This window comes from Lissotriton helveticus, chromosome 9 (genome assembly GCF_964261635.1).
Source record: "Lissotriton helveticus chromosome 9, aLisHel1.1, whole genome shotgun sequence".
Classification (NCBI taxonomy): domain Eukaryota; kingdom Metazoa; phylum Chordata; class Amphibia; order Caudata; family Salamandridae; genus Lissotriton; species Lissotriton helveticus.
This window is the reverse complement of record NC_136070.1, coordinates 595,881,273-595,904,774: the sequence shown is the minus strand read 5'-3', so window position 1 is coordinate 595,904,774 and position 23,502 is coordinate 595,881,273. Positions and strand designations below refer to the sequence as shown.

Sequence of the window (23,502 nt, the reverse complement as noted above, 5' to 3'; positions counted from 1 at the left end):
TATGAGGGCATCCGCCAGGCGTTTTGCAGTGTTGATTATCAGAATGAGCCAGACCCTGGGCACTTCCATGCTACCAGGGACCATTCTTTTTTTAAGATAGGGTCTCCCAAAAATACCTGGGGCATATTGGTAACAATCAGGCCATTGGGCGTGATGTTGGCCCATAGATATTCCAACATCAGTATCCCATGTAGGGCAATCTTAACTAGTAGTCTTTTCAGTGACATTAATGAGGACCAGTTCTCATGAAGCTGCCTAAAGGGGTGGTGGCATCCGCTCCTAAGAGAGACGGGCCTTCAGAATCTCTGAGATCATGTCATCATCAAAGGATGGGCCATGTGTTCTTCCATAGTAAAAGAGGGCTTGCTCACTAAACTCCAAAAAGACACTAAGAGATTTGAAAAGGAGAAAGTCTACCCCTAAATAAGGGAGGATTACGTGAGTGGGAAAGATTCCTCGTCTGATGAAAATAGTTTATCACGTAGACGGAACTCCTTATCGAGCAGCAACTCCAGTGGAGGTAGCCGGAGTAGTGATGAGACCCGGCTTAGCCAACATCCACCCGCTTAATGGGCTATGGTATGCCTCCATAACAAGGCCTCCCAATGGGCTGGTTCCCCTACCAGATGCATCCACAAGGACCGCCTCATATTATTCCCCAGCCCTATTACCCTTTTTTTATAGGCAGAAGTTGGGGCAGAGGGAGAGGAAAAAGAAGAGGCGCCCAACATAAGCATGTACAGTAGCTAGAACCACCTGTGGAAAAGTAGGAAGAACCCCTGGTGGAAACTTCTCAGCAGATGAGGAGTCAAACACACAAGAAAAACTGATAGCCAACCTGTCCAACAGATTTTTGTCGAAGTAGAGACAACTGCCCTGCGAAAAGGGTTAGGATTTGTCCCAACCACCAAAGAAAACAGATTCCGTACCACTCACAAACTCCATCAATTATTTTTGGAAGATCCACTTACAAGCCTTTTTTGAAGACAAACCACGTATCGATAACATGGAATCAGTTCTACACAATCCATCTACCTTTACTCCCTCAGCAGGGATGATTCCCCATGAGGTTCTAACTTTTGAGCAGGCTGTCCTGAGGGATGTGGAAAGGCCCACAAAAGTCCACCTTTCACAATATGTCTAAACTGGAAACAAACGCCATGCGGACCCTGGGCAACGACACCACGATCACAATTAAACCAGCCGACAAGGGGGGTGTAATAGTGATCATGAACACCAGTGACAATGTCACAGAATTCCAACAATTGGCCAACCACGACTACTACACCCCCATTGCACAGGACCCTACCAAATGGGTAAACACGCAGATAACCTCATTGGTTACCTCGGCGGAGGCACATGGCTGGATAAGCAAAAAGGAATTTGAGTTCTTGATAAATGAGAATCCCAGCATACCCTATTTCTACACACGTCCAAAAATCCATAAGGGTACCCTTCCTCCGCCGGGCAGACCAATTGTGTCTGGGATAGGGTCCCTCCTGGAATCACTGTCACAATTTAGTGACCACTTTCTACAGCCTCTTGTGACTAAGACCCCTTCCCATCTAAAAAGAATACTACAGATATTCTGAACTTGCTGGAAGACATTGATAACAATACCTCCCTTGAACAGCTGTGCAGCTGTGCAGCTGGCAAAGAGACCTGGATGTGCTGTCCTGAGGTCCGAACAGGCTGGGCAGGACAGCAGGAACGACGAATGACTGATATAAGTGTGTCATCATTGTTCCTGTACCCTGGTCTTTAAAGTGATAAATGCTTAATGTTGTGTCGTGGAATGTCCGTGGTCTGGGTCACCCTGTCAAGCGTCAAAAGACTGCACATTGAGGGGATCTTATAATGTGAACCAAGTGAAAATCTTGATGGGGTACATACAGGAAGTATAAAAGAAAAGGTTGCAGGACGACAAATATTTTCTAAAGCAACAAAATATGCCTAAACAGCGCCACCAGATACACAGCCAGGTGGGAAACATGCAAAGCCTCCCAGTCCCAGTCTGAGCGCCAATCCACGGCACTCAGACCAATTACAAAACTGCATGCAGCATTGTGGTTGGTCAGGGGAGGGAGCCTATGTGTTTCCTGGTTTTGGAGAGACCACGAGGGACAACAAGACGAAGGAGAGGCGGCTGCGGATTTGGCATGGAGGTGAGAGGTGTATTCTACTAATGCTGGCCACTGCTGACAGATACCCTGTGTCCACACAAACTTTTCTCTGTTGAGGTCCTGAGGAAGGTGGTACAAGCCCACCGAAACGCGCGTTGACCTGGCGTGGAACCACATAAAAATACCTGTGTTTCCTTAAACCACAGAAGAAAAGAGACTGTTTGGGATGAATGTGAATGTTTGTTTAGTATGTGAGCTTGGTTAAATGCGTAGGCGTTTGTGTTACTGGGTATCGTATGTGTATTTCATGTAAAATGTATATACAATAGATTGAAGTGTTTTTTATTACTAAAAATCTACTTACCAATGAATTTGTAATGAAGTATGTTTATCCCTAAAAAATAGTGAAAAAAAGTTTTTTGATATATAATTTTTTTTAATAAACCACTGAAAAGTCGTTTGGAATAAGTCTTTGTCATATTTTGAAGGACACTCTTTTTTGAATAACTGAGAATGCAAAGAGAGAATTTCTGGATTCGATACCTGTGCTCTATGCAACCGACAGGGTTAAATGACCGGATGGAATTTGTATGCTACCTATAATGTCACCTGATGTACATGTTTCATGTTTACTTTTTCTTTCGCGATGCTGTTTTCATATATTTTTACATTTTGCATTACTGGATGGTATGGTTCTTTCTGGATTGTTATTGTCCTGTTATTTTTTCCTTATTGCGCTTAGACAGTGTTCATCACAGTATTCATCATGATGTATTATTGCATTCTCCCTTATTCTTCTTTCGCCACGAGCTCAAGTGCATGTTTACTCACTTTCTGTTCACTCTTTGCGCTTGAATCAACCACCCTAAGATGGCCCCCACCATTTTGCACGAAAACGTAGTCCCTCTTCCATGACTACGCATCACCACTAGTTAACTTTATTAATCACCAGCCGTTCTGTACTGGGATCGGCGTTTGAACACACGCGAGGTTCGCGTGGTGCGAGCAGCGGTTTAATGTAAGTTTGACCGCCACTTTAACTTTTTTGAAATCCGGTGCATGCTGTTGTACCATCGTTGGAATGATCACTTTAGAATTACGATCCTAACACACGCTAAGTGCGCATGTTGTGAGTAAATGCTTAAAGGAAACTCGATGGCCACTTTACCTCGTGACAAACGATGTATGTTTATATATTATTTTGTGAAGGATTGCTTCAGAAACACGAGTCCAACACAATGCGTGATTATCTCTTTAAATGCTTGTCACCTAGATCACGTCCTAGTGAACATATTATTTATCACACTGGGTGCATTTTATATACTTACACTTTGTTTCAGCGTTTTTTCACTTTGAGGTGAAGGTTTGTCCTTTTATTCGACTTGACTGATACTCTGTTCACGGATTCTCTGTTTTTTTGTTTACCTCGGAGAAATGTGCATGACTAGTGATATGATCCAGTCAGACTGGAAGGTGTTTAAATAATAGATGTTTGTTACCTTTGTATGATTCAGAGACATGCCCCATAATTCAGCCCATACATTTCTTTTGTTTAGATTATTCCCCTGACGAAGGACTACTAAAGTCCGAAATGCATTGGGACTGATCATGTGGAATGATATATGCTTGGATTGGATTAAAAAACGATGTTTATTGGAATGAAAATTGCAATTCCATGAAGAAACACAGGATTTGTGTAAATTCATAAAGAAAAACTTTAATCAACTTTATTTGAGTTTATTGGATTATTGGTTGGAATACCTAATTGGTAACACTGAAGCGGTGCGCAGGGGGACATCCCTCAATGAGGGTTGCTTATTGATGACTATTTGACGCTGGATTGCCCAGGAAGCGAAGCCCCAGCCTTGCACGCTACAACTTTGCACATAGAATACTTTATTTGTCATATACTGCGGTGCAAGTCCTATAACTTGATTGTTTGACTTTTTCCTGACTCAGGACCCAGCACGCCACAATGAATTATGATAACATCACTAATTTAACTGACCTCAAAGCTGATACACTAGCATTCACGGGTGAAGATGCTACTAAAATGTATGGCTTGATTAAAGAGGATACGTCTCCTTTCACCACAAAAAAAAGTAAAGAGAACAATATTAAACAACTCCTGTACCTGCTGAAAAAAGAAACTAACCAAAGACTACATGCCAGTACCCTGATATGGTACCATCGAGCACAACGAATCCCCAGGGGCCTTCGGGTCCCCCTGAAACCACTCCTATGTAAGAATAATTCCCGCTTCGTGGAAAGATGGTTTGCTATCCTAAACAAATGCTCGCTTGATTTAATTTTACTGATCGTAGAAGAACTCTCGAAGACATTGGAGGAATTGGGTTCTGAAATCGCAGTTACCAAATCAGAATTAACGGAGATGATGGAATCAACTGATTATACTAAAATGCTAGAGGACCTAAACCTACAACTAGACAAATATACTCAAGACATTCAAGAGCGGAAAATACGCAAATACAAACGAGATACCATCGATTACAAGTTGGGCGAGGTGTACACTTGGGCAGAAGTGTACGCCTGCCGACGCCAACCCAAAGCGTATAACCCGTATTCCGCCACGGAAACATCATCTTCCGAAAGCGATACTCAAGCGCAGAAGGACAAAGGTCGTTCCACCAGCCAACCTAAAGCAGGTCGATCATCTACAACAACCGTGCCTTTTTTAGAGGCAGGCCCAGAGGCCCCGGAAGACCCAGGCGGGGAAAAAATAGTCGAAAAAACAAAAGAACAACCCAAGAAAAGCAGGAAGAAATAAATGATACCAACAATCTTGTCATCAACATCTCATCTCATACACTGTCTGAACTGGAAATAAGAACACTACAAAAGGGACAGTCTTTCGTTCCGACTACCAATTCAAACACCTTGGAACTGGAAATTAGTCTATTCAAATTGACCCGCAACTTACGCCTTAGGCATTACTTTGAGAACGTGCTGGCAACACAAACCGAACCTGATACAATTTTACAGGACTTACGTCCGAAGAGTACCTTTTTAGCTCCTTTGTCTCACAAGATCATTGATACGTTTGAAAGCCTTGTTAAGAACGAGATTTCTAAAATACAATTTCAACCTAAATTCAAACACAGCAACTTGACTATGAAGGAAAGAAACATCTTGATGAAAATGGCAGAGAACAAACAGATAATTTGCCAAAATGCGGACAAGGGTGGTGCCCTTGTAATTATGGACAGAACGTTTTATGAGGAGCAAGTTCTATTACATGTGTCTGACATCACCACATATGCTGCCTTAAGAACAGATCCCACTGAAGAATTCAGTCAAATATTGGACAAGATTCTATCAAAAGCCTTGGAGGATAATATCATCACTGAGAGAGCCAAGAAGTTTTTGACTCAATTTAACCCGAAAACTCCATCGCTATATATGCTACCGAAGGTGCATAAGGATCTGCATAAACCACCGTTCAGACCGATCGTGTCCACCAGAGGCAGCATCCACGAACCTGTGGAAAAACTACTGGATAAACATCTACAACCGTTGGTCGTGAAAACTCCATCATATATCCGAGATACTACTCACTTTCGGACCATACTCAACGACACTTTGACAACAGAAAATGAGGATTATTGGCTATGTACAGTGGACGTCAAGTCACTATACACCTCTATTCCACATGACCTTGGCTTGGAAGCCATCGAAAATTCTCTGCTTAACTCTGAAATGGATATGAACTTTCAAACTTTCTTGATGGAACTATTGGTTTTCACACTCTATCAGAGCTATTTTGTTTGGGATGACACCTGCTATCTCCAGCTCAATGGAACATCAATGGGCAATTGTGCTGCCCCAGTTTATGCAAATTTGTTTATGCATTACTTTGAGCAACAAAACATACTCAATCAACCAGATTGGACAGACTGTGGGAAATTATACACCCGCTACATTGATGACATTTTTATTTTGTGGTCAGGTTCTTTCAATAAATTGTTGAACTTTCTATCTTACCTCAACACCATTAATGACCGAATACAATTCACTTGGAATGTGAATGACGAAATGGTTACGTTTTTGGAAGTACTGGTGAAACTAGAGAACAGCAAAATCATTACTACCTTATATCGGAAAGAAACAGATCGGAAAAGTACCCTTCAGTATACCAGCTTCCACAGACTGAATTTGAAAAACAACTTACCACTATCTCAACTGATGAGGATTAAACGCATTGTCTCTGACCCTGAAGATTGCAAAAATCAAAGAACTCTTGACCCGTTCAACTGGTGAAACCAAAACTACGACATTTAAAGGTCTGCAGCCCTGCTACAACTGTAGCAACTGTAATAATGTAATGAAAGGAAACATTCTGTATCATCCGATGAAAGGCAATAAGATTCGATTGAAAGTCAACGCAACCTGTAACACCGAAAGTGTCATTTACTTGTTAAAATGTCCATGTGGTCTGACTTACGTTGGACACACAGAGAGAAAAATTTGAACAAGGATCTTGGAACACAAGAGTAATATTCGAACACACAACAGTAAATCTAACGTAGCTAGTCACTTTCTGGAATACAGACACAACGTAGCCCAACTACAGTTCACGGTGCTGGAAAATGTAGCACACACCCAAGGGGTTAATCACAAGAACAAACTCCTGCAAAGAGAGAATTTCTGGATTCGATACCTGTGCTCTATGCAGCCGACAGGGTTAAATGACCGGATGGAATTTGTATGCTACCTATAATGTCACCTGATGTACATGTTTCATGTTTACTTTTTCTTTCACGATGCTGTTTTCATATATTTTTACATTTTGCATTACTGGATGGTATGGTTCTTTCTGGATTGTTATTGTCCTGTTATTTTTTCCTTATTGCGCTTAGACAGTGTTCATCACAGTATTCATCATGATGTATTATTGCATTCTCCCTTATTCTTCTTTCGCCACGAGCTCAAGTGCATGTTTACTCACTTTCTGTTCACTCTTTGCGCTTGAATCAACCACCCTAAGATGGCCCCCACCATTTTGCACGAAAACGTAGTCCCTCTTCCATGACTACGCATCACCACTAGTTAACTTTATTAATCACCAGCCGTTCTGTACTGGGATCGGCGTTTGAACACACGCGAGGTTCGCGTGGTGCGAGCAGCGGTTTAATGTAAGTTTGACCGCCACTTTAACTTTTTTGAAATCCGGTGCATGCTGTTGTACCATCGTTGGAATGATCACTTTAGAATTACGATCCTAACACACGCTAAGTGCGCATGTTGTGAGTAAATGCTTAAAGGAAACTCGATGGCCACTTTACCTCGTGACAAACGATGTATGTTTATATATTATTTTGTGATGGATTGCTTCAGAAACACGAGTCCAACACAATGCGTGATTATCTCTTTAAATGCTTGTCACCTAGATCACGTCCTAGTGAACATATTATTTATCACACTGGGTGCATTTTATATACTTACACTTTGTTTCAGCGTTTTTTCACTTTGAGGTGAAGGTTTGTAATTTTATTCGACTTGACTGATACTCTGTTCACGGATTCTCTGGTTTTTTGTTTACCTCGGAGAAATGTGCATGACTAGTGATATGATCCAGTCAGACTGGAAGGTGTTTAATAATAGATGTTTGTTACCTTTGTATGATTTAGAGACATGCCCCATAATTCAGACCATACATTTCTTTTGTTTAGATTATTCCTCTGACGAAGGACTACTAAAGTCCGAAATGCATTGGGACTGATCATGTGGAATGATATATGCTTGGATTGGATTAAAAAACGATGTTTATTGGAATGAAAATTGCAATTCCATGAAGAAACAAAGGATTTGTGTAAATTCATGAAGAAAAACTTTAATCAACTTTATTTGAGTTTATTGGATTATTGGTTGGAATACCTAATTGGTAACACTGAAGCGGTGCGCAGGGGGGCATCCCTCAATGAGGGTTGCTTATTGATGACTATTTGACGCTGGATTGCCCAGGAAGCGAAGCCCCAGCCTTGCACGCTACAACTTTGCACATAGAATACTTTATTTGTCATATACTGCGGTGCGAGTCCTATAACTTGATTGTTTGACTTTTTCCTGACTCAGGACCCAGCACGCCACAATGAATTATGATAACATCACTAATTTAACTGACCTCAAAGCTGATACACTAGCATTCACGGGTGAAGATGCTACTAAAATTTATGGCCTGATTAAAGAGGACACGTCTCCTTTCACCACAAAAAAAAGTAAAGAGAACAATATTAAACAACTCCTGTACCTGCTGAAAAAAGAAACTAACCAAAGACTACATGCCAGTACCCTGATATGGTACCATCGAGCACAACGAATCCCCAGGGGCCTTCAGGTCCCCCTGAAACCACTCCTATGTAAGAATAATTCCCGCTTCGTGGAAAGATGGTTTGCTATCCTAAACAAATGCTCGCTTGATTTAATTTTACTGATCGTAGAAGAACTCTCGAAGACATTGGAGGAATTGGGTTCTGAAATCGCAGTTACCAAATCAGAATTAATGGAGATAATGGAATCAACTGATTATACTAAAATGCTAGAGGACCTAAACCTACAACTAGACAAATATACTCAAGACATTCAAGAGCGGAAAATACGCAAATACAAACGAGATACCATCGATTACAAGTTGGGCGAGGTGTACACTTGGGCAGAAGTGTACGCCTGCCGACGCCAACCCAAAGCGTATAACCCGTATTCCGCCACGGAAACATCATCTTCCGAAAGCGATACTCAAGCGCAGAAGGACAAAGGTCGTTCCACCAGCCAACCTAAAGCAGGTCCATCATCTACAACAACCGTGCCTTTTTTAGAGGCAGGCCCAGAGGCCCCGGAAGACCCAGGCGGGGAAAAAATAGTCGAAAAAACAAAAGAACAACCCAAGAAAAGCAGGAAGAAATAAATGATACCAACAATCTTGTCATCAACATCTCATCTCATACACTGTCTGAACTGGAAATAAGAACACTACAAAAGGGACAGTCTTTCGTTCCGACTACCAATTCAAACACATTGGAACTGGAAATTAGTCTATTCAAATTGACCCGCAACTTACGCCTTAGGCATTACTTTGAGAACGTGCTGGCAACACAAACCGAACCTGATACAATTTTACAGGACTTACGTCCGAAGAGTACCTTTTTAGCTCCTTTGTCTCACAAGATCATTGATACGTTTGAAAACCTTGTTAAGAACGAGATTTCTAAAATACAATTTCAACCTAAATTCAAACACAGCAACTTGACTGTGAAGGAAAGAAACATCTTGATGAAAATGGCAGAGAACAAACAGATAATTTGCCAAAATGCGGACAAGGGTGGTGCCCTTGTAATTATGGACAGAACGTTTTATGAGGAGCAAGTTCTATTACATGTGTCTGACATCACCACATATGCTGCCTTAAGAACAGATCCCACTGAAGAATTCAGTCAAATATTGGACAAGATTCTATCAAAAGCCTTGGAGGATAATATCATCACTGAGAGAGCCAAGAAGTTTTTGACTCAATTTAACCCGAAAACTCCATCGCTATATATGCTACCGAAGGTGCATAAGGATCTGCATAAACCACCGTTCAGACCGATCGTGTCCACCAGAGGCAGCATCCACGAACCTGTGGGAAAACTACTGGATAAACATCTACAACCGTTGGTCGTGAAAACTCCATCATATATCCGAGATACTACTCACTTTCGGACCATACTCAACGACACTTTGACAACAGAAAATGAGGATTATTGGCTATGTACAGTGGACGTCAAGTCACTATACACCTCTATTCTACATGACCTTGGCTTGGAAGCCATCGAAAATTCTCTGCTTAACTCTGAAATGGATATGAACTTTCAAACTTTCTTGATGGAACTATTGGTTTTCACACTCTATCAGAGCTATTTTGTTTGGGATGACACCTGCTATCTCCAGCTCAATGGAACATCAATGGGCAATTGTGCTGCCCCAGTTTATGCAAATTTGTTTATGCATTACTTTGAGCAACAAAACATACTCAATCAACCAGATTGGATAGACTGTGGGAAATTATACACCCGCTACATTGATGACATTTTTATTTTGTGGTCAGGTTCTTTCAATAAATTGTTGAACTTTCTATCTTACCTCAACACCATTAATGACCGAATACAATTCACTTGGAATGTGAATGACAAAATGGTTACGTTTTTGGATGTACTGGTGAAACTAGAGAACAGCAAAATCATTACTACCTTATATCGGAAAGAAACAGATCGGAAAAGTACCCTTCAGTATACCAGCTTCCACAGACTGAATTTGAAAAACAACTTACCACTATCTCAACTGATGAGGATTAAACGCATTGTCTCTGACCCTGAAGATTGCAAAAATCAAAGAACTCTTGACCCGTTCAACTGGTGAAACCAAAACTACGACATTTAAAGGTCTGCAGCCCTGCTACAACTGTAGCAACTGTAATAATGTAATGAAAGGAAACATTCTGTATCATCCGATGAAAGGCAATAAGATTCGATTGAAAGTCAACGCAACCTGTAACACCGAAAGTGTCATTTACTTGTTAAAATGTCCATGTGGTCTGACTTACGTTGGACACACAGAGAGAAAAATTCGAACAAGGATCTTGGAACACAAGAGTAATATTCGAACACACAACAGTAAATCTAACGTAGCTAGTAACTTTCTGGAATACAGACACAACGTAGCCCAACTATAGTTCACGGTGCTGGAAAATGTAGCACACACCCAAGGGGTTAATCACAAGAACAAACTCCTGCAAAGAGAGAATTTCTGGATTCGATACCTGTGCTCTATGCAGCCGACAGGGTTAAATGACCGGATGGAATTTGTATGCTACCTATAATGTCACCTGATGTACATGTTTCATGTTTACTTTTTCTTTCACGATGCTGTTTTCATATATTTTTACATTTTGCATTACTGGATGGTATGGTTCTTTCTGGATTGTTATTATCCTGTTATTTTTTCCTTATTGCGCTTAGACAGTGTTCATCACAGTATTCATCATGATGTAATATTGCATTCTCCCATATTCTTCTTTCGCCACGAGCTCAAGTGCATGTTTATTCACTTTCTGTTCACTCTTTGCGCTTGAATCAACCACCCTAAGATGGCCCCCACCATTTTGCACGAAAACGTAGTCCCTCTTCCATGACTACGCATCACCACTAGTTAACTTTATTAATCACCAGCAGTTCTGTACTGGGATCGGCGTTTGAACACACGCGAGGTTCGCGTGGTGCGAGCAGCGGTATAATGTAAGTTTGACCGGCACTTTAACTTTTTTGAAATTCGGTGCATGCTGTTGTACCATCGTTGGAATGATCACTTTAGAATTACGATCCTAACACACGCTAAGTGCGCATGTTGTGAGTAAATGCTTAAAGGAAACTCGATGGCCACTTTACCTCGTGACAAACGATGTATGTTTATATATTATTTTGTGAAGGATTGCTTCAGAAACACGAGTCCAACACAATGCGTGATTATCTCTTTAAATGCTTGTCACCTAGATCACGTCCTAGTGAACATATTATTTATCACACTGGGTGCATTTTATATACTTACACTTTGTTTCAGCGTTTTTTCACTTTGAGGTGAAGGTTTGTCCTTTTATTCGACTTGGCTGATACTCTGTTCACGGATTCTCTGGTTTTTTGTTTACCTCGGAGAAATGTGCATGACTAGTGATATGATCCAGTCAGACTGGAAGGTGTTTAATAATAGATGTTTGTTACCTTTGTATGATTCAGAGACTTGCCCCATAATTCAGACCATACATTTCTTTTGTTTAGATTATTCCCCTGACGAAGGACTACTAAAGTCCGAAATGCATTGGGACTGATCATGTGGAATGATATATGCTTGGATTGGATTAAAAAACGATGTTTATTGGTATGAAAATTGCAATTCCATGAAGAAACACAGGATTTGTGTAAATTCATAAAGAAAAACTTTAATCAACTTTATTTGAGTTTATTGGATTATTGGTTGGAATACCTAATTGGTAACACTGAAGCGGTGCGTAGGGGGACATCCCTCAATGAGGGTTGCTTATTGATGACTATTTGACGCTTGATTGCCCAGGAAGCGAAGCCCCAGCCTTGCACGCTACAACTTTGCACATAGAATACTTTATTTGTCATATACTGCGGTGCGAGTCCTATAACTTGATTGTTTAACTGAGAATGATGTCATAAACATAAAGCATAGAGGCCACGAGGGAAGTTTATTTTTCTGTATTGTTGTTCTCCTCTCTTTTCCCTGGCCAGAAGTACCGAAGAGGGGGTCCCCTATTTATGCTAGTACACACGTCCAAAAATCCATAAGGGTACCCTTCCTCCGCCGGGCAGACCAATTGTGTCTTGGATAGAGTCCCTCCTGGAGTCACTGTCACAATTTAGTGACCATTTTCTACAGCCTCTTGTGACTAAGACCCCTTCCTATCTAAAAATAATACTACAGATATTCTGAACTTGCTGGAAGACATTGATGACAATACCTCCCTTGATCTACTTATGACTTTAAATGTCGAGACATTGTACACCAATATACCCCAAGATGCCACCTTGGAAGTGATAGAGAATATCCTCCTAGTGGAGGGGTGGACTTCCTCGACCCCAGTGAGTTTCATTATTGAGTGTGCCACCCTTGCACTAAAAGAGAATCTCCTTCAATTTCAGGACCAGCTATACCATCAAACACAAGGGACTTCAATTGTCAGTTCCTTTGCCCCGATTCTAATTAGATTGTACATGGCCAACTTTGAAAAACGCCACATCTTACTGGACAATACCCTCGTCTACCCAACATCATAATCTGACGTCACTTGTCCTGTGGCATGGCACTGTAGACACATGCCAAAGCTTTTGCGACTGGATTAACACTCTGAACCCATATTTGAGGTTCACGAAGAACATCACAACAATGAATTTACCATTCCTAGGTCTGCTGATATCCCTCATAGAGAGTAAATTACATACAACAACATACAAGAAGCCTATTGACTGCAATAGCTTGTTGGAGTATGATAGTCACCATCCTAAACACCTCAGAGACAACCTACCTTTTGGACAGTTTCTGTGACTATGTCACAACTGTAGCTCCACATATGACTACAAACGACAAGCAGATGCCCTGACTACCAATCTGGTAGCATGAAGATACCCCCGCACGTCGTACAAACAATTTACAAGAGAGCAAAAAAAACAAAAAACAACAGAGCAGGACTATTGAAAACACACAGACGGCCAGTAAATGTCATCTTAACTTATGTCACTTCAGTTACCTCTCATTCCATTCCAACGAAATACAGAAATCACTAATAAACTTTGACTGTGTTTTGCTTTCGAAACGTACCAACAACATAAAGGACATGATTGTACACACCAGCCCCAATCCAACAGATTGACACCCCAACAATTACTCTGCGGCCTCCCCGGTGACAGGCCACTAATCTGTGTGGATCCTGCAGTGTCTGCACACTGACACAACCTTCCAAAGAAATTCATCTCAGTCCTATATACACCTAGACCCAAAAATCCCATACCAACTACAATACTAAAAAACTCATTTATACGTTCTCCTGCCAATCTCAAAAACATTACATAGGCATGACGACCAGGGCGGTGAAAACTAGGTTCATAGAACACCGGAGCTAAGTTAGGTGTAGAAGAATAACAATCAAGATGAGTTCTCACTACATGGAGTCAGGAGATACACCAGAGTATCTACATTGGACTGTCCTTGAGGACCATACACACATAGACAAGGATGCTCTCTTCCACAAAGAACAACAATATATATATTGTATTTACACACACCTCACTGGATTGAATGATGAAATTCCATGGGGTGGGGTAACTTTATTATAATAATATTTACAGATTCGCCAGAGATTTGGACTTGTACACTCACAAGATATGTCAAACCCACCACCTTTACTTTGTCATCTCACGCACCCTGCACCGTATGCCTTCCTGGTATTGCGCCTGGTACTATGTGGTAGACACCAGACCTCCCCTCCCCCCCGCCCCCCCACAGTGACTTCAGCACCTTGTTTTGGCACGCAACATCTAAGATGGTGCCTGTTTTGGAGACCAGTATTGGCTTTTCACTCATTTTCACTCATTTCAGTTTCCCGTTCCCTTTGTTACCGTCTATGCAACACGTGTCTGGTGTACTTGATACACACCATGTTGCAATAAACCATTTTCCATAGAGAACACACATTTAAGAGTCGAATAATAGCTCTACAAGCTTTACTACAGGACCGCCAGGTGCAGTGTTACATATAATATGGCACCCATTATGAGAGTCACTACATCCCCCACCACACCTCACATCGCCAAAAAGTAAAGAACTCCGGCAAAGAGCCCCCTTGTGGGGCCCGTTGGGCATTGCAGCACCGGCCCACGGAGGAGCAGCCTGATGAAGAAGCATGACACCCCAGGGCCTATGTGAGGGCCCTTGCTCCTAAAAACAGCACCCCCTCCTGGTAGACATGGACCCCTCTTTAGGAACTTTATACATTGTGTCTTGTAAGCCTGACATAGGGGTGCGTATACTGGACCTTTTTCTAACCCCAGTTTGTACTTTCTCCTAAGACAGAAGGTGGAAGGTGTGAGCTTGGAGGCACTATACCTTCTGTTATGACAGACGGTGGTAGATGTGAACTTGGTAGTGGATAGACCCAGGGCTTTAAGTGGGATAAAAAAACGGAGGGGTTTCTAAAACTGGTGTGGCAAACCTGTTAAAGGGATGTGGGCAACCAAATTAGGGGTGTGGCCTAAATCGTGGGAACTAGCATGCGTGCTTAAGGAAATCATGAGTTCTCACTCAGCAAAGGATAATAAAAAGCAAAAAACTTTACGGAGAGCAGGTACTTATTTGTGATACATGCCATGGCCTCCTGTCTTTACTCAGTTACTATTTCACTCGGAATGTCTTGCCTGTCTGCCAGTCCGCTCCCTCTCTGGAAGGCTTCTCTACCTTCGTTACTCCATCTCTATGCTGTTGTCTATATTACTCCCTCGCTGTCTCTTCTAGCCGCCCCCCACGCCTTCTCTATGCTCTTGTGGTTACTCCTCTCTGTTACTTTCACTGCTTTCTAGTCACCTCACTCTTACACTCCCTATGTTTCTGTTAGTCCCTCTTTTTGTTATTTACTTACCTGTTGCTATCCGGTCGGCTGTCGCTCTGCCTGTCTCCTTCAGTCTCTCCCGTTCTCTCAGTGATATTACTGTTTTTGCTACTCCCTGCTATCTCTGCGCGTACTCCTATCTCCATTACTGTCTCACTTTCTTGCTCCCTCTCACACCAACACATCTGCCTTTCTATGGGGGGCTCACCTCCCCCATGTTCTCTTGCAATGATCCATTGACAGCATTCACTGGGCCGCTCTCTTACCTTTGCAGATGGATAGCCATTTATTTTCTCCATCACAAGCCTCGCCTTTCATCCTGAGGTCTGACATAGAGAGGTCTGTGTTGCTTACTTTCATCATTCGCCTTTGGTTTTATTTAACTACCAGAGCAGCAAACGTTCCCAAAAGGCCAGGAAGGCTGCTACAGAGTTTGTTATACTGAGTAGGGCGAAAGCAGAGAAACTCACATGTAAGGCCCCTCTTGCTAAAAAGACCAGTATAGAGGGGAACTCATACTTCATGTCAGTTCCATCTTTGAGCTCTCTCCATTGGTAAGAAGGGAGCTTGAGCAAGCACATCTCCAGTTAACACTCTGGCACGCATGCTAACTCCAACGCTACAGTTTGTGGAAAAACAGGACAGTCTGTGCCAGGGCATGAAACAGATCCCGATAGGGACCCGCTTTGATGCCCCCTTTTACCAGGCCCATATAAAGCCCTGGATAGACCATCACCTGAAGGTGGACGGGTGAGTCTGGGGTGGATGTATTTTTTCACAGGACAGAAGGTGGAGGCATGAGCTTTGTGTGGCTCCACCCTCTCCTACGACAGAAGATGGCAGATGTAACTAAGCTAGGGGTGAATATATCTCCCTCTGGATAAGGTGGCCACTGTGAGATTATGGAAGATTTACCCTCTCCTCTGACTAAATTGGCATGGGTGAACTAGGGATGGATATATTTTTTCCTAGAAAGAGAAATTAAGACGAAGCGAGCTTTAGGGATGAAATACCCTTTCCCAGGACAGAAGATAGAATATGTGAGTTAGGTTGTCTTGTAGCACAGAAGGTGGCATGTGAAGGATTGTGGTGGATATATCCTCTGCCAGGTGAAGATCTGGTAGGTGTGAACTCAGGGTCAAAATACCCTCCCTCTGGACAAGGTGGAAGGTTTGCGCTTGGTATGGAATATACCCTCACCTAGGACAAAATGTGCTAGGTTAATGCGTATGAATGCATAAACCATCTTCTAGGCCAGAAGATTAAACGTGTGAGTTAATCTGAACTATATTGTCTTTTAACACAGAAGGTGATAGGTGACTTGGTGTAGAAATACCCTTTCCTGGTACAGAGGATTTCAGGTGTGAACTAGGTCGATATATCCTCTCCTGAGGGAGAGTTGGCAGGGCACCCTCTCCTAGCACACGAGGTGGCAGGTGTAAGCTCGGGTGTATTTAATTTCTCCTAGGTAAGAGGATTTCAGGTGTGAGGATTTCAGGTGTGAGTTGCTGGTGGTTCTATTTCCCCTAGCATGGCGGCACGTGTAAGCGTCGAGTGAATATACCCTCTCCTAAGTTAAAAGATGTTAAGTACGAGCTGGGAGTTGATCTACTGGCTCACAGCACGGATGGTGGCAGGTGCGAGTTTGGAGTGGATGTACTTATAGCACAGAAGGTGGCAAACTGACCAAGCCCCTCACCCACCACCACCCCGGGCTGGTAGTACTTACTCCTTCACCTCCTTGGAGCTGAAGTCCAGGTAGCGGTTGCTGATCCACTGCACCTCGAACCAGTCCTTGTAGTGGTTGTTGCCGCAGCACTGGAAGTCCATCTGCAGCTTGTCCACCGTCCGCTTCTGGTAGCAGCGGCCGGGCGTGTCGGTGTCCTTGTAGAAGCGGATGCCGTTCTTCAGGCCCACCTTCAGCGACTCCTCCAGGCTGCCCTTCAGCGCGCAGATGAGGAAGACGGCCACCAGCATGAGGAAGGCGGAAAAGAAGGAGACGACGAAGAGCGGCGCGATGAGCTGCTTCCGGCGTGCGTAGCGCGCGGCGTCCAGCGCGTCCTGGCTCACCTTCCCCGCCAGGAGGTTGATGAGCACGGTGGCCAGGCCGGCCGCCATGATGGTGTTGGGCACGGCGTGGATGGTGGTGTTGTCCATCACCTCGTGGTGAATCCAGAGCTGCACCTTCAGGAAGACGCCGAGGGAGAAGGTGAGGCAGCCGGCCAGCACCGTCACCCAGGAGAGCAGCCACAGCGACTGCGCCAGCTTGACCCGGCGCTGGAAGTTGAACTTGGCCTTCAGCAGCACCATCTTGGATGTTTGCGGGATACGGGACGCGCGTCCGTCTGAGGGAGGGGGGAGATGAAGACGTAGCTGGGGGCGCGCGGGGGCTTCCCTGGGTGACCTGCGGCCTCTCCCCTGCTGATCCCCGGAGAGGTAGGTGAGCAGAGGACACGGAGGCGCTCACTCCCAGGGATGGGGCCGCCTTGCAGAAGTTGCTGTGGCTGCACGATTCGGTCTCCTCCCTCTTGGGTGGGGGCTCCTGATTTAGCTCTAATCTTCCTTCCACCCCAGGCAGGCAGGCCCGATCCTATTAAAGCAAGAGCTCGGACCGTCCTCTAACTCAGCAACCAGATTCTCCGCTGCCCCGGGACACTGATGGGATGTGACAGGGCGACAAGCTCTTTAGCGGATACAGGCCTCTAATGCCGGACTGACACTGCACGCCCATTCGTCCCCGCCAGGCCCCTACGTGCACAAGAAGAGGCTTCACCAGGGGTTATTGAGGTCACTGGGTGTACAGAAGGCCTCAACTTAGTTGTGGGACCCTAACACGTACATTACTGCACTTCGTGGACGTGGTCTGGCCTAGAGTGGGTAGGACGTTAGTTCCTGTCTGCCCACGAACTGGAGTGTCTGGATGTGGGGGGCTCTCTTTCTCTCGCTCTTAAATCTACAGGCAGGGGGCGTGCTCGATCCAGAGTGTGGGGAGTGAAGGCAGGATTACCTTTAAGAGACAAGGTTATTTACAGGAGGTAGGAGCGGATGAGGCCTTCTTAACCTAGCCACATTTATCACAACCATTCCCTTTCACCCTGCATTGTCCAAAACTTCTTCCCGCTTCTCAGTTTCCCCTGCTTTCACATCCAGTTCTTACCTCTCAATTTCTTTCTCATTTTAACTCCCTGTGTTCTTGCCTCCCACCTTCCACTCCCTACCCCCTTAATCTACTCCAGTGCCTTGTTTTCTCTCTCTGGCTATACTACTCTTCCATGTTCGTTTTTTTTCTCATTCTTCTGTGTTCTTGCGTTGACTTCCTGCTTCCTCCAGCGGAAATATGTTTACATTCTTATCGACTTGTTGTTAAAATAAGCATCTTTTCTGGTCTTAGGCTATTTCTTGGCCATACAACCTCAGCTGTGGCCAGAATAGAAATACATTTTTCAAGATGAAAACTGAAGAAGTAGACACAATACTACACGTGCGTTCTCCACGTATGGACACAGTAATTCAGATGTGACCCCGAGTACAGAACACATTACTCAAGATGTGCCCTCCAGATATGGAGACAGTAGCTTTGATGATGTCTCCATATCTGGAGGTCACATCTTGAGTAATATGTTCTGTACTCGGGGTCACATCTGAATGATTTGATTCTCCAGTATACGATACTACCTATGCATCTGCTAGATCTGGGCACAGTAAGCCAGTTGTTGCCCCAAGAACTACTCACAGTACCCCAGACATGGCCCCCAGGTATTAAGTTGGTACTCGACATGATGTCACCAGTACAAGACAAACTACAGACGAGGCCTTCTGTACTGGACTCAATACCTCAAATGCGTCCAGTATAATTGGACACAACACCCAGGATGTGACCTTCGGAATTGCTCTCATTACTCCAGATGCAATCTGCATACCTGGATACCAAATTCGAGATGTTGTCATGAACACACCAGTAATCCTGTCTTGCCATATTGGGTCAGAGCCATTCAGTAGTATCATTTAAACTAGATCAGTCCACAAATGGATTCAATATATTTGCCTTGAATACAAGCAAGATAATATCAACAGTACTTTCTAACTCAAATCACGAGACTGAAACTACCATAGTGATTTGACCTTGCAGATCGTAACTTTTCTTTGGCTGAGAGGAGCCTCACTTCATAAACTCCGTCTCCCAATACTGAGACAAGTCCTTTTGGAATATTCTTAGGCACTGGAATGAGAAAAACTCATACCTGTCAGCTTAATGACGTGCATTGAGCCATCAGGGTCTGAGGCCACATGGCTTAATGAGTTATGTCTGTGGTGAGGCACAAGTTGTCGAGCAGCGGGTGTGCAATTGTTTCAGGAGAGGCTAAAATCTGTGTGCTCTATCTTTAGGTGAAAGAACAAGGACCTACATTTCCATTAATTTCTGGTTCCACATCGTCCCATTACAGTCCAACCAGCATCCATCTTCAGACCGAGGACAAAATGGATACCTTTGAGGACAAAATTGAAACCTTTTGCTTGTAACCTGATGGGAATAACGTGAGAATGCTGGACAAAATAAGCAAATGGACCATGATAGTTAAGGACAGCGATGTAAATCTGTTTCTTGTCCAAACCTACAATTAATTTTGGCATATATTTCTGCTCAATTCAGGTTAATTCAGAAATATTTATTTGCACATTGAAGGTATACATTAAAACATGATAAAACAGTAAACAATAAATTGATATAATAAATACCATCATTCTTTATATCCTGTAAAAACAAACATCGTGACAATCCATAAAAGCAGTGCAAAAACCCTTTATAGGAAAATTCAGTTAATTATACTTCTCCTAGAATAGACAGCTAGTTTCAAAAAGGTACCAACCCGGTAACAAATTTAGTCGCTACATAACGTTTGCAAGTATCGAAGGGCAACCCTACATTGAACGAAAGTGGATATCCTAAAAAAATGGTAACAGGATATGCTTAGCAAAAATCTATGAAATTTACAAAGGAAGGTAAAATGGAGCAAGGTTTGCTTCGAGGTGCTGTCACAGGACAGGCACTCCTAGGGTCATCTTGGCAAAGCCCAACGGAAAGCGGAGCAAATGATGAACTGTACCTGCCTTAAAGCTGAACATGAGTGACTTTTCCCATTTTCCAGGTTCGGTAGGGCTCCATACCACGGCTTACTTTCTAATTTAAAACATTCAGTGCCCTCCCTTACCCCTTCTCAAGATATGGGGATTTTACAGCCCTTTTATCAGCCTTACTTATGGCAAATTAATTAACTCTGGGCATCCAAGATATTTTAAAAAGGTTGCATCGTAAGCTATCCAGGGGATAGCTAACCCCTCATCTAGCTGCAGGCAGCCTCTAATAATGTGTCTATTCAGGCTCACCTCAGAGGTGACCATTACTGATATCCACAATAAAATTGGAGTTAATTTAATACGATCCTCTAAGTAAGGCAAACCTAGCTCGCCATGACAAATACAATGAGAACTAGAGGGAGGTTGGTTCAGGAGACACCAGCAAATGCGATTCTCCTCAAGCCGTAAGAAGTGGCTCTTTATAGAACGCCAAACTTCTGCACGAGCCAGACAATAAGAAACGCTGGGAGCTATAAATGGACATAAAGGGGTGGGGGCAAGGGGAGAATTGAGCGCACCTGCCACCCTAGACAACCTGAGTGTGCTTGCTGAAATATGTGAACCCCATGTGCCTGAGCTGTTGAACATAACACCCAAATAAGGAAAACTGTGCACACTAACTAATCACTGCCCCCACGTTATAAAAGAGCATCCTACATTTATTAGGGCCACATGCCATAATATGTGAGTTATTAAATTTGGTACTCAGATCCAGGTTAGCCATAAATACAATAAAGGAATCCAACAACCTACGAAGATCAATAGGCGATCAGGGCATAAGCACCACATCATCTGTGTACAGTAAAGTGGGAATAATCACGCTGCCTATCTTGGTACAGGCTTAGAAACATCCAAATAAAAAGGAGCAAGGTTATGGATGTATAGAATAAACAGTGGGACCATCACACAATCGGATTCTAGGCGAACACCACGTTCTAGGCTGAAAACATCAATACACTCCGCATATGGGCCAAAACGTACCCTGGCCCCCAAATTCTTGTGGAGTGTGTACAAAAAGTGTACCAAGGCAATATCAAAGCCCAGATCCAGCCACATCCTCCATTGTTTAGTACGGTTCTCGAAACAGAAGAAGTGGGTAAATCCATAACCGGTAGGCACAGCAAGTGGGGCCTATCTATGGTATATTTTCCCACGATAAGGTGTAGGTTAAGGCACTGCTCCGCGTACCCTGTCGCTCTCTGAAACCGCAGTGACTAAAGTGCAGAATGTTATGCCCACATCAGATACAAAATTACCCTGCCGATGATCTTTACTGAGGTATCGATCAGAGAAATGGGGTAGCCACACCTGGGCTCTGACCTATTAAATATTGACACTATCATCGAAAGGGACCAGGAGCTCTCGGTAAGTTGTTGTGGAACAAGTTGTTACAAACGTTGGCAAGGAGGGTGAAGTGGAGGAAGCTCAGTTTTGCATTTTATAAGGTCAATAGGCACCCCATTCGGCCCAGGGGACTTAGAGCTAGGACTTTCAGAAATAGCAACTATCACTTCTAGAGAGAATATACACTTATCATGGTGCCCCAGCCTTTTCCCTATAGGGGATCCAGGTGATGGATGAGCAGAAGAACAGTATATGCTGGTGAAATGCTTGACTCAGAATGGCATTTACATGACAACATATCCTATCGTCTGGCGCCCCCCTTACCGTAGATTGCCTGATCGTATACCAAAAGGCTTTATGATCTTTTTGGTTGGCTGCAGAGGTAAGGCAATCCTCATTGTTTTTTTATTTCAAGTCATTTTTATTGAAAAGAAAATATATGCAAAGAATACACCCAAGAAATAACTGATACATTAAATAAATGATACATGAACTAAAATAAAATAAAGGGGTCCGACTCAGTATGATACATACAAAATGGTTGCTACATACACAAATTTCATACTCAAGCACCAGTTGGAACATGCAGTTCCAACAACGATAGAGGAACATGTGGAAATGGCAGTGTATTGAAATATGCATTTCTAAATATGCCAAATTATTACAGACTATTACAAATCGTTGTAAATCGTTACAAGCAGCATTGTCACAAGTAGTGTAATTAAAGGCAGGACTGTGGCGACACAATGGAAATACACACAATACAGGAATAGTAGGAGGTCATGGGGGATCAAATGAGAATGACGAGGCGTCTAAGGATTTCCAAAGTTTCTTATGGGATATGCGCCAAGGGGAGGTATGCAACGCCGGATTATCAGCTCCTCTTAGGGAGGTCAGCCACTCTTGTCAGGTTTTAAAAGACACTTCATTGGCGTTCTTCCATTTACATAGTATGACTTTGCAGGCCAAGGTGAGCAAGAGGTCAGTAACTGACGGTCATAATCGTTAACTAGTTTCGGGTCAAGAACGCCCAGTAATATGTATGAAAATTCCCTAGGAGGTTTGACGTTAAAAATGTGTTCTATACAATCGATATTTTACCCCCAGTATAGCTGTAAGGAGGGGCAAGTAAAAATCATATGAGCAAGATCCCCGATAGCTGAGTTACAGTTCCAGCATGTCGGGCTTTCTCTTAAGTGAAGTTTAAAAAGCCTTTCCGGAGTCCAGTATGTTCTATTAAATAACATATATTTGGTCTGAGACAAGATCAGGGACATTTTATTTGAAAAGGCTGTGTTATATATTTTGTCCCAGTCGAACGTGAGGTTGGTGGAATTGGGTTCCGATTCCCATTTATATTAATTTTGTTTGTGCGTTTTCCTTGGGAGAGGAAGAAGGAGTTTGTATGTTTTAGAAACAAAGTGGCCAGCTTCCATAGTACGTGGAACTTGAATCATGAGCCACGGAGTAAAAGGCTTAAAAGAGCACGTAGAGAGGAGAACTTTCAATTTCAGAAAGTCATAAAAATCCATAGGTGATAGATTATATATGGTCTTAAGTGTCGAAAAAGGTAAAGGGTGTGGCCATCATAGAGGTCTCTTACTAGGTTAATGCCTTTCTTAGACCAGGGTTCCCAGTGGAGAAATTTCCATTCCAACTTCAGAGAAGGATTCCGCCACAGGGAGGCCAAATTAGACTTTTTGATTCCTAAGGTCGATTTGTGTGTCT

At 43.1% G+C, this 23,502-nt stretch overlaps 1 protein-coding gene across 1 annotated transcript in view; it reads right to left on the bottom strand.

Moving 5' to 3' along the window:
* The window catches only part of ROM1 (retinal outer segment membrane protein 1), a 109,331-nt gene extending 91,102 nt beyond the window's left edge, over window positions 1-18,229 (bottom strand). The window contains exon 1 of the mRNA XM_078660597.1: window positions 17,024-18,229. Within this exon, the coding sequence (XP_078516723.1) occupies window positions 17,024-17,604 (581 nt within the window). The 5' untranslated portion in view covers window positions 17,605-18,229. The remainder of the gene's footprint in view (window positions 1-17,023) is intronic.
* Window positions 18,230-23,502: the final 5,273 nt, after the last annotated feature.